The 12,802-nt window shown below is 43.9% G+C and overlaps 1 protein-coding gene across 1 annotated transcript in view; it reads right to left on the minus strand.

Moving 5' to 3' along the window:
• LOC144482179 (NACHT, LRR and PYD domains-containing protein 3-like) overlaps positions 1-12,802 on the minus strand; it is an 82,026-nt gene that overhangs the window by 32,926 nt on the left and 36,298 nt on the right. The window contains 2 exon segments of the mRNA XM_078201385.1: positions 3,713-3,883; positions 7,878-7,964. Of these exon segments, the coding sequence (XP_078057511.1) occupies positions 3,713-3,883; positions 7,878-7,964 (258 nt within the window).

Genomic DNA, 12,802 nt, shown 5'->3' on the forward strand with positions numbered 1-12,802 from the left:
ACATGAACAAACAGGAGCAGAAGTCAGTCATTCCGTCCTTCAAACTCACGCCAACATTCAATGTGATCATGGCTGATCTTTTACTTCAACACCACCTCCAACATTATCTCTGCATTTCTCGATGTTTTTAATCAGAAAAAATATATCCAGCTCAGTCCTGCACAAAATAAATGACTGTACCCCTCAGCTCTCTGGGGAAAAAATTCCAAAATTCACCAGCATTCTAATGGAAACCATTATTCTCAGACTGTGTCCCAGGTTTCAGACCCTCCAGCAACGTTTCTGCATCTGGCCTATTGAACCCCGTAAAATAGTGTCTGCTTGAAAAAGACCAGCTGTCATTCTTCTAAAGGCCTGAGAATAAAGTTTTTTTTTGTTCCTCATAGGACAACCCTAGCTGTCCTTGGATCTGTTCTAATGGACAGTTTTTACATGCCAAGTACATCTTTCCTTCGGTCAGGAGACCAAAACTGTACACAATACTCCAGGTGTAGTCTTAGAAAGGTTGCATATAATTGCAGTAAGAAATCTTTTTCCTCAACTCAAATCATCTTAGCATAATGGCTAACATACTATTTGTTATCTTAACTTCTCTCATCTTCGCTTTCAGTGCCTCATCAACAAGAAATCAAAATAACTTTGGAGTTGTCTTAATTTCTGTTTTTTTTTCTGGAAAATTGGATAACGTCACATTTTTACGCACTGTAGTCTTCCTGGCAAACCTTTGGTCACTCCCTGAGCCTCTCCACATCCCGTTCAAACATCTTTGCATTCTGCTCACAGTTCAGATTTCCACCTAGTTTTCTATTAATCGCACATTTGGAAATATTATATTCGATCCCCACATCCATAACATTGCTACAAATTGTGAACAGTTGAGACTCAAACACTGATCCCTGCGGTACTCCACTAGTTAGAGTCTATCAACCCAAAAATAACCCATTTATTCCAACTCCTTGTTTCTGTCCACTAACCAGTTCTCAATCCATGCTGGTATATTACACACAATTCCATGTGCTCCAATTTTCTTTAATAACCGCTTGTGTTTGAATCTAGCAACTATAGAATCCTTAGTGTAGGAGGAGGTCATTCGGCCCATCGAGATAATCTGACTGGGTATTTTACCAAGGTCCGCTCCCCAAAATATCACAAATTTACTCGAGCTAACCCACCTAACTTACACATCTTTGGACACTAAGGGCAATTTTACCATGGCCAATCCAGCTACCCAGCACATCTTTAGAGTGTGGGTGGGAACCAGAGCACCCAGAGGAAACACAGGCGGACGCGGGAAGAATGTACAAACTCCACACCGACGGTCACCCAAGGCTGGAATTGAATCTCGGTCCCTGGCGCAGTGATACAGCTGTGCTAACCCTTGTGTCACAATGCCAGCCTTTTGTAAATCCATGTTGGCCCTGTCTAATCCTGCCATTAATTCTTCAGTGTTCTGTTATCACTTCCTTTATTATAGATTACTGGAGTATCAATGTCAGACTAACAGATCTGCAACTGCCCTTTTTCCCATAACCCCACATATTTACGCAGCTAATCCCCCTAAGGAACACATCTTGGACACTAAGTGGCAATTTAGCATGGCAAATCCACCTAACATGCACATTTTGTGGACTGTGGGAGGAAGCAAGAGCACCCAGAGAAAACCCACACAGAAACAAGGAGAACGTGCAAACTCCACACAGACAGTCGTCCAAAGCTGGAATGAACCCGAGTCCTTTACGCTGTGAGGCAGCAGTGCTAACCACGGTGCCACATCTTCGCTTAATCTAATAGAGTCCTTGAATTAGCAACGGCTGGAACACTTCTGCTGCTGTTTTTCAAATGAAAGGAATGTATTTTGTTGGAAACATCACACATTTGCACATCACCATGTCTAAAACAACTTGTTTTGTCTTTGACACTGGAATGTGCTTCTCCAGGAAATTGCTTGAATACATTCTCTGAATTAATTTTCTATTCAACGGCGGCACGGTAGCACAGTGGTTAGCACTGCTGCTTCACAGCTCCAGGGACCTGGGTTCGATTCCCGCTTGGGTCACTGTCTGTGTGGAGTTTGCACATTCTCCTCGTGTTTGCGTGGGTTTCCTCCGGGTGCTCCGGTTTCCTCCCACAGTCCAAAGGTGTGCGGGTTAGGTTGATTGGCCATGCTAAAATTGCCCCTTAATGTCCTGGGATGTGTAGATTAGAGGGATTAGCAGGTAGGATATGGGGTAGGGCCTGGGTGGGATTGTGGTCGGTGCAGACTCGATGGGCCGAATGGCCTCTTTCTGTACTGTAGGGTTTCTATGCTGATTTCTATGATTTTGATAATCTGATTCATGCAAAAGACCTAAATTCAGAAGCGAATTATACAGTAAATGGCAGAACCCATCAGAGCATTGACCTACAGAGGGATCTGTGCGTACAAGTGCACAGATCCCTGAAAGTGGCAAGACACGTGGATGAGGTGGTCAAGAAGGCAAACAGCATGCTTGTCTTCATCGACCACAGCATCGAGTATAAAAGTTGGCAAGTTATGTAACAATAGTATGAAACCTTCCTCAGGCCACATTTGGAATATTGCTTGCTGTTCTGTTCGCCACACTCTCAGAAGGATGTGGATGCTTTGGAGAGGTGCAAAGAAGTTTGACCTGAATGTTGCCTGATCAAGGAGGGTTAAGGTACGAGAAGAGGTTGGATAATCACGGATTGTTTTCACTACAAAAAGGGATTCGGAAGGGTGACCTGATAGAGGTATACACAATTATGAGACGCCTCGAACTGGTGGATATTCAGAGACTTTTTCCCATTGTCAAATGGTCAACTGCAATAAGGCACAGGATGAAGGTGAGAGGGGCAATGTTTAGGGGAGATGTATGGGGTCCGTTTTCACACAGAGGGTGGGGGTGCCTGGAATGCACTGCCAATGTTCGTGGTGGAAGCAGGCACATTGCCAATATTCAAGGTGTATCTTAATAGATAGATGAACAAGAGAGGAACAGAGGAATAGAAACCACGTATGGGCAGTAAGTACTGGGTCTGAATAAGGATTAGGAGTCACCAATGGCTTGCTGGGCCGAAGGGCCTGTTGCTGTGTTGTGTCGTTCTTTGTTTTTCTTTGTATATGAAGATTAAAACAGCCCGTGATTATTGCAGTATGTTTTTTACAAGAGCCCATTCCTGTGTCCTGTGTCGGAGTTTCTGAATATTGTTAGGGGCCTAGAAATGATTCCCACAAGTGACCTTTTAACTATTAAGATTAATTCTTATCTCTACCGAAACTGATTTTGCATCTTGATCATTGGAACGAAGTTCACCTCTCGCGACTGTACTACCATCTGTCACTAACAGTGCGACTCCACCACCATGTCCTGTCGTCCATTGACTGTCATGTATTCACTCTCCCCACTTTCACAAATCAATGGATGCTGTGTCCGGGGAGAGCCATGCGCATCTGATGAGGAGGAGGGGACCTCAGAGGGTGCACCATAACATTATTCCCCTACTCCCTGAACATAAGGATTTGTGGGACTGACATCCCATTGCTCAGGGATCAGAGAGGGAAGCAACAGGAGTCAGAGGAAAAGCAATTTTCCTTATTCATAACTGACGCCAATAGTAATGGGCAGTGTTTTTTAGTCAAATATCAGTGGTAAAAATATATTGTTGAATATTCAGTTATTATAAACACAATCTCACACAGTCGGCTACTTACTGCAGTTTCTGTATTTTACAGTCCGGATTCCTGAGAGCCACAGACAGCAGTTTCACTCCTGAATCTCCCAGTTTATTGAAACCCAGATCGAGATCTGTCAGTGAGCGGTTTGTACTGAGAGCAGAGGCCAGGTCCTCGGCACAAGAATCTGAGAGATCATTATCATCGAGACTGGAGATCAGAGAGAGAGAAAAATAAAAAGGAATCAGGGTAAATCCACAGTGTTTTTAAGAATAAGATCATGAACAATAATAATGTACAGCGCGGGACATTCAAGAAACACAACTACAGTTCATACAGAAGTCAAAATTATATTGATGCTGTAAATCTGGAATATAAATAAAATATGTTGGAAACTCTCATCAGGTCAGGCAGCACCTGTGAAGAGAGAAACAGATTGAGTTTCAGTTCAATTAGTGAAACTTAGAAATTGGAAATAGCAGTGAATTAAATTGTTTTAAGTGACAGGGAGCTGGGGATGGGCGGGTGACAAGGAAAGAACAAAATGGCAGTGCCGGAGTGATCAAATGACAAAAAGGATGATGGTGAAAGGGAAGAGCAGAGGATTCCCACGTGCACCATATGGAAGATGAAGTTTTGGAGCTGGGATACCTGGAGGCTCGGTGGGCAATCGCTGATGGTGAGATGGGTTGTCGATCCAGAGAGAGTGAGTGAATGGATGGACACAGGAGAGACTCTGCTGCTGAGTCCATTACTTGGTGCTCATCATTGGTCACATGGAGCTCTGGATTCGGAACAGTCTGCAGGACATGTTGGAATGTGCATTACCCTCTAACATTCTTCACTCTCTCACAAATCAACTGCTGCGGTGAGTGAGCAACAGGTGTGCACCTCTGAGGATGAGAAGGGGTCGTCGGAGGATGGATTGTCATATTATTCCCCATAACGCCTGCTAGAGCAGAGAATGTCTCACACGAGTAGCAAAGGGGTTACAATCTGGCAGCACAGGACAGCACACACAAACCCGAGCAGCTGATGGAGGGAGCATTAGCTGAGTTCACTCACACTCTAGAGGGGAGAGGGCAGAGCCAGCTTGTGGAAGGTGAAATGTGAATGGAGTCTTTAACGATGCAGCAGATACTGGAGCTGCAGCGAAGGGTATTTAAACATCCGGTGGAATTTCGAAAGGCTCTGTGTATCCATACACACAGGATGGAGGAGTCAATCCAGGCCAGCACTGTTACCATGTCTCAGGTATGAGCACAAATAGCATCCTCCACAGAGAGATTGGTGACCTTCATGGAGAGTCACATCCAGCCTATCACCCACAGGAAATACACATGAACCTACATGTTCTCACCACCTCCATGAGCTCTGTGGAACACGGGCTGCGGGAGGAGTGGGAAAATGTGTCTGGTGCAACTGTCAGGACTTCCCAGCTGAACAGGGAGGGTCCGGTTTGCCCTGAATGGATGTCAGAGTGGCTGCCTGCAGCATTTGGAGCTCCTCTCAGGATGCCCATGGTGTGGGCAGTGGGTCCTCTTCTGCTCCGACTGTGACACAAGCACCTTACGAAGCTCTGATGATAGAGACAACTCCAGCATCTGTGCAGACGACCCGCAATTGGCCGGATCCTTCCAGGACTCAGGAAATCCGAGGACAAAGGCCACGGTCATCGAAATTCTCAGAGGAGAGGAGAGAGATAAATACCCTGCCTGTGGCTCAGGGGAAAGTGCAGGGATGGTGGTGGTTGTCATGGTGGGGTTATTTCCTTGGGTTTCACAGGGTTATACTTTGTTGTTACTGGTCACTTTGTTCTGTATGTATTTTCAGTAAATTCAGAGATAGAGCACCACTAACAAAATCCTTCACCATATCACTGTGTCTTTAACAGTTCACTGGGAATGTGAGATGGGAAATACAGCACTGAATGAGGTCAATACGATTCCAGTGCCTTTGTTTCATGTAGTGACGGCTCCAGGGAAATTATAAAACATTCACAGGAACAGCAACAGTGCTGCAGATGGTGAAGATTTATTACACTGAATGGCTGTGTGAGTTAAGGTTCGTAGAAATTATATCTGCATTACTGAATCTCCATCCTCCCTGACACATATCCCATGTCCCTGGCCTGTGATCCATGGGGTTCCTCATCATGAAGCACCAGGTCAAGATTGTATTGCATCACACTTTGTGCAAAGCTTCTCCAATCTAACTCCAGGTTGTATAGCGCACAGCACAACACCAGGACATTTGAGACCCTCGCTGAGTATATTGAATAGTTCCACCAGATCTATCTTTAGAATTTCTCTGGCCTGTGCAATGGTCACGCAAGTTGTGCTGTCGCAGCTGTTTTCTCTCTCTTCTGTGACTGTTTGGGTTACACACGGGCACAATTACCCATCCCTTCAGTGGGTAGCGCTTGTCTTTATTAATTCTTTCATGGGATGATGGTATCACTGGCAATGCAAACACTTGCAGCCCATCCTCAATTGCCCTTGAGAAGGAGGTAGTGAGCCTTCGTCTTAAATTCTGCAGAACATCTGGTACAAAACCGTCAGGAAGGGACATTCGGGATTATGATCCCGCATCAGTGATGGAAAAGCAATATATTCCAAGTCAGAATGGTGTGTGGTTTGGAAAGAAATCTGAAGCTGGTTCGAGTTCCATCCTTCTTATATCCTTGTCCATCTCGGTGATGGATAGTACTGTTTGGATGATGCTGGCTCAGGAACCTTGGTGAGATGTTACATTCCACCTTGTATGTGGTAAAATACTGCCACTGTGCGTCAGTGGTGGAGACAGTCAATGTTTAATTTGGTGAATGGCCAGCTGATCCAGTGGGCTCCTTTTCCATGGATGAGCTTCTTCAGTGTTTTTGAACCTGCAGTCAATCCAGCAAGATGAGCGGATTCCATCACACTGCTGACTTGTGCCTTGGAGATGGTGGACAAAGATTTGGGAGACAGGAGGCGAGTTCCTCATCTCCGAATTCCCAGACTGTGATCTACCCTTGGAGCCATAGTGTTTACAGTTCAGTGTCTGTTCAATGGTCCCAGTGCGCCCCCACCACCCAGGATATTGATGGTCGAGGATTCAGCGATGGTGCTGCCATTAAATGTAAAGGGAATTTCGTTAGATTCCCTTCTGTTGGAGATGGTCCTTGCTTGGCATTTGTGCAGTGAAAATTATTTGCTATTTATCAGGTTCAGCCTGAACGTTCTTCAGACCTTAAGACGGTAGCTCTGTCGAAGAGTCATCCAGATTCGAAGGGTGAGCTGTTCTCTTTCCACAGAAGCTGTCAGACATGCTGAGCCTTCCAGCATTTTCTGTTTTGTTCAGATCTAGCTGTTTATGGACATGGACTGCTTCAGTCTCTGAGGAATTGTCAAAAGTACTGAACATTGAGCAATCATTCGTGAGCATCCTCATTTCTGACATTATACTGGAAGGATGGTCATTCATAAAGCAATTGAAGGTGGTTGGGCTTTGGACATCACCCTCAGGAACTCCTGAAGTGATGCTCATGAGCCACTTTTCTGATGATCAAGAGCAGGCTGATGGAGTGGCAATTCATCAGATTGGATTTGCCCTGCTTTTTTCCACATTGTCCGGTAGATCCAGTGTTGTAGCTATCCTGGAACAGCTTGGCTCGGGGAATTTGAGAGTGGATCCCTCGGCATAAAACTCATCAGAATTCAATGTAGTTTGTAATCTGCCTTACCAATATACAGCAGTTTTCTATGTTTAATCAAACTGAGAAGCCGACAGACATAAACATCTGTAATCTGAATGACAAATTAAACTAAATTGAACATGCGACCAGCCATATCTGGTAATTCTATAAACATTTAATTGTTTTCTCCATCATGTTTATTCTCATGAATGGTTTTGAGAATAATTATAAATGATTAGTTAAACCTTTCACTCCTGAATCTCGCAGTTTATTGTAACTCAGTTTCAGACACATCACTGACTGGTTTGTACTGAGAGCAGCGGTGAGAATATCTGAGGCTGTTACTCTCCAAACTGGAGATCAGAGAGATAAAAATTTCAGGAATCAGAGTGAATCCGTGGTGTTTAACACGAATACTGACAGGAATGATGTGGAATGGTTATTAATGGCACTATTACTGACACTGATAATTTACAGTGTCAGACATCCACTGATTATTCACGCAATCTCACATAGTCTGATACTTACTGCAGTTTCTGTATTTTACATTCTGGATTCCTCAGAGCCGCAGACACTAGTTTAACTCCTGAATCTCGCACTCTATTGCCACCCAGACTAAATGGAGAAAGTGAGAAACACATTAAATTCAGATTAATGTTCAGCAGAAAAAATAGCTGGATCTATTTTTGTGTCAGAAACTTAGCACCAGTGGTGAACTGATTCAAATTACGATACTAAACCTCACCCAAGTTGATCTTTCTCTACACCCTAGCGATGACTGTAACACTACATTCTGGACTCTTTCCTTTCCTTCCCTATGTACGGTATGCTTTGGCACTAATAAATGTGACAATATTAAATCAGATAATATCAAACCCTTTCTGTTGAATGGAAACGGCAATAGTCAGCATTGAAAAATGATGAACAATTCACTCTCACTGGTTTGCCTCGTGGGGGAATCCACTTTAACACCTCTCAAAATGTATATTTTGTTTAATTGCCTATGAGATATGGTTGTCGCTGGCTAGACCAGCATTTATTTCCCACTGCTAATGGCCCCTAGAGGAGGTGATGACCACATCCTGTGAACAAGCAAGTAATTTATAAACATGTCCCACATTCTGGTCTCATTTCCTGATCATCAGAAATACCCTCCTGAATCTGACTGACCCTGCGAAGTTTCCGGAAAATGAAACCATTTCTGATGTGACATAAATCCAGGATTTAATGAGAATTGTACATTTTACTGAGGGTTATATGATAAAGCTGTGAGAGTGGATCCCTCTGGATTCCCTGTGCTTCTTAACTATTGACATTATAACATCTGTATAATATCTCAGGGTGAGTTATTGTTTGAAACTGTGCTAATTGTTGCTTTAACGTCCATCCCTTTGATTTTATACAACAAGGAAAGATTATTCTCCCATTAGAAAGTTGAAATATTTCTGTTTGATTAGTTTATATGGGAGGAGTGTCTCCCGCTACATTCTATATTAAACAAGCTCTACATTTTCGCAGGTATGGCTAGTGTTCTGTCTCCGGGAATTACCAGGAGTTCCCTCTTCCAGTAGATCCTCACATAGGAAAAGGATCAAAAAATCCTGTTTCATATCACTGAGATTTTCCAGCAGCATGTTTCCTCATCCAGGAAATTCTGGTTTCCTCAGATCAGAAGGAACTTGGGGTCCGGGTCCATAGGACTCTAAAATCGGCCCCGCAGATGGAGGAGCTGGTTAAGAAGGCAAATGGTGTGCTGGCCTTTATCAATCGAGGGATTGAGTTTTGGAGTCCGGGGATAATGATGCAGCTATATAAGACCCTCGTCAGACCCCACTTGGAGTAATGTGCTAAGTTCTGGTCGCCTCATTACAGGAAGGATGTGGAAAAGATTGAAAGGGTGCAGAGGAGATTTACAAGGATGTTGCCCGGATTGAGTGGCATGCCTTATGAGTATAGGCTGAGGGAGCTCGGTCTTTTCTCCTTGGAGAGACGTAGGATGAGAGAAGACCTAATAGATGTATATAAGATGTTGACAGTCATAGATCGGGTGGACTCTCAGAGGCTTTTTCCCAGCCTGCAAATGGCTGCTACGAGAGGACACAGGTTTAAGGTGCTGAGGGGTAGGTACAGGGGAAATGTTAGGAGGAAGTTTTTCACACAGAGGGTGGTGGGCGAGTGGAATCGGCTGCCGTCAATGGTGGTGGAGGCAAACTAAAGCGGGTCCTTTCAGAGACTCCTGGATGAGTCCATGGGACATAATAGGATGGGGAGTTATAGGTAGGCCTAAAAGGTACGGATGTGTTCGGCACAACTTGTGGGGCCGAAGGGCCTGTTTTGTGCTGTCGTTTTCTATGTTTCTATGTTTCTAGATCTAAGCTCTGCAGTCCTGCCACATTTAGTTATGAATGGTAGTGCACGATGAAACAACAGAAGGAGGAGGCTCCACAAATATCCTATCCTCTGATCGGAGGAGAATAGCACATCAGTGCAAAAGATATGGCTCAAATATTAGCAACTAACTTCAGTGGCTGAACCATCCAGATGTCCCCAGCATTATAGATATGTCATCAGCTCATTCGATTCACTCCACATGATGTCAAGAAATAGCTAAAGGTAATGGATACTGCAAAGATCATAGGTCTTGATAATATTCCAGTAATTGTACTGAAGATTACTGCTCCAGAAGTTGTTTTGTTCCGAGCCAAGCTGTTCCAGTAGAGCTACAACCCATACTGATGTTTACCCAAAATAGTGGGAAATTGCCCAGATATGACAGTAAATAAAAAGGAGAGAACAAATCCAATCTGTCCATTTACCACCCCATCAGTCGACTCTCGATCACCACAGAATAATGGAAGGCTAACGAGATTAACAAGTGGCACTTAATTAGCAATGACCTGCTCGCTGACTCTGAGCTTGTGCTGACTCAGGGTCACTCAGTCCTTTACCTCATGACAGGCTTGATGCAAACACGGACAGCAGAGCTGAACTCAGGATGAGGGGGAAGAGTGTCTGCCCTTGACATTAAGACAGAATACGACCACATGTCGCAAAAAGGAACCAGAGAAAAACCACTCTGCCTGTTGGAGTAACACCAGCACAAAGGAAGATAGTTGTGGTTGTTGGGCCATCTACAAGATGCAGTGCAACAACTCACCATGGCTCGTTACACAGCACCTTCCAAACTTGGAATTTCTATCCCTGGAAGGACAAGGGCAGCAGATGAATGTAAACATCACCACCTGGAAGTTTCCTTTCAAGATACACACCATCCTGACTTGGAAATTTATCATTCCTTCACAGTGACTGGGTCAAAATCCTGGGACTCTCTTTCTCACAGCACTGTGGGTGCACCTACACCACAGGTGTCCCTAAATGCAATGATGATATAATAGTGAGCATAGTTGCTTTCCAAGCAGTTGATACGTTTAATTCCCAGCTATCTCAGTTTGTCGGAGTGGGTGAAGAGAGGGTCATCTCATCTCCAGGATATTACAGCAGGAATTTCTCAGGAGAGTGCCCTCGTCCCAACCATCTTCAGCTGCTTCATCAATTAAATTTCATCCATCATAAAGTCAGAAGTGGAGATGTTTGCTGATGTCTGCACAACGTTCAGCACCATTCTCGGCTCCTCAAGATAGTAATGCAGGACGTGCCTATATTTAGCAAGGCTTGAATAATATTCAAGAAAGGCTGACAAGTGCCAGGCGATGCCCATCTCCACCAAGAATTAATACAATCATCTCCCTTTACATTCAATGGGATTATCATCACCTGAATCCTGACTATCAGCATCTTGGATGCCACCATTGAACAGAAACAGACTAGACATATCAATACTGTGGCTTTTAGAGAAGATTAAAGGCCAGGAACTCTGCGCAGAGTAACTCACCTCCTGACTCCCAAATACATTTCCACCATCTACAAGACACATGACAGGAATTTGATTGAATACCATCCACTTGTCTGCATGAGTGCAGCTCAAGATTCAGAAAGCTCGCCACCATCCGGGATAACTCTGCTTGTTGACTGGTTCTCCACCCACCACCTTCAACATTCATTCCATCCACCAGAGGTACAGAGCTAGCAGTGTGTACCATCTACAAGATGCAGTGCAACAACTCCCAATGGCCCGTTACACAGGACCTTCCAAACTTGTGATTTCTATCCCAAGAAGGACAAGGGCAGCAGATAAATGGAAACATCACCACCTGGAAGTTTCTTTCAAAAATACACACCATCCTGACTTGGAAGTATATCGCCGTTCCTTCACAATGACTGGGTCAAATGTCCTGGGACTCTTTTTCTCACAGCACTGTGAGTGCACCTACACCACAGAAATATCTAAATGCAATGATGGTGATATAATAGTGAGCATAGTTGCTTTCCAAGCAGTTGATACAGATTCAATTCCCAGCTATCTCAGTTTGTTGGAGTGGATGAAGAGAGGTCCGGGAGCCAGCAACCCCAACCTAAAAGAGTGGGTTAATTCATTTTCGTCAAATCTGCGGCTCCAGCCTGGAGCAGTAGTGCTAAACTTAGCCGAGGGTCGGAGGGGACTTGATCATTCAGCTACTCTGAGCCGGCCCACGTTTAGTTCAAAAGGGAAATGGTAAATCTAATAGTGACACAGAAGAAAACTGAGTTCATTTTTTGGTTAAAAAAAATTGCCATTTGCGACTGGATTTATACTGTTGTGAATTGGAAGATGCAACAGAAAAGTTCAATGGTTGTTCTGCTGTTGATGCGGTGCACATGGATATTCAAGAGTCATCTGATGCAATCTGAGTCATATGAGCAAGCAATATAAAATAATCGTTAGAATTGTTAACGGATTGCAGGAGCAGAGGGACTGGGCGTATGTACAGTGATCATTGCCGTTAGCAGGCAAGTGTAGGTAGCAGTTAATAAAGAACACAGCATCTTGGGCTTTTCTGTTATGTAATAGTTTATTTTTGTGGGCATTAGACAATAACTCATGAGTTTAAGTTTAATTGGTGTTTCTGTGCTTGTGGCTAAGAAATGGCCAAAACTTTAATTTCATTTCATGTTAAACAAAGCTGCCTGCCTGCCTGGTTTCACATTAAACTTTCCCCGCATTTTAATTGAAGGTTGACGACGTTGTAAGAGTTATAGAGGTTAAAAGAATGGTTGCTTCTATTCAGAGGCCCACAATGAATAATAGAATCACTGAGTTTCAGTAACAACCAGTTAATCCAAGAAACAAGACGGAGTTCACAGAGGCTGCCAGTGGAGGCAGCGCAATGCAGTGATTCAGAAAGCAACCCGAACTGATGATGTTACCAGTGATCACGTGACTTATAAAGGGACATTGTCCCAATATAACACACACCTACTGTAATACATAACAGAGGTAGAGCGCAGTAAAATAACTGATAATAATTAGCCACAAACTGTAAGCTGTATCGAACAACAGAAACTAATTTCTGTAT

This window comes from Mustelus asterias (assembly GCF_964213995.1).
Source record: "Mustelus asterias chromosome 26 unlocalized genomic scaffold, sMusAst1.hap1.1 SUPER_26_unloc_9, whole genome shotgun sequence".
Lineage (NCBI taxonomy): Eukaryota > Metazoa > Chordata > Chondrichthyes > Carcharhiniformes > Triakidae > Mustelus > Mustelus asterias.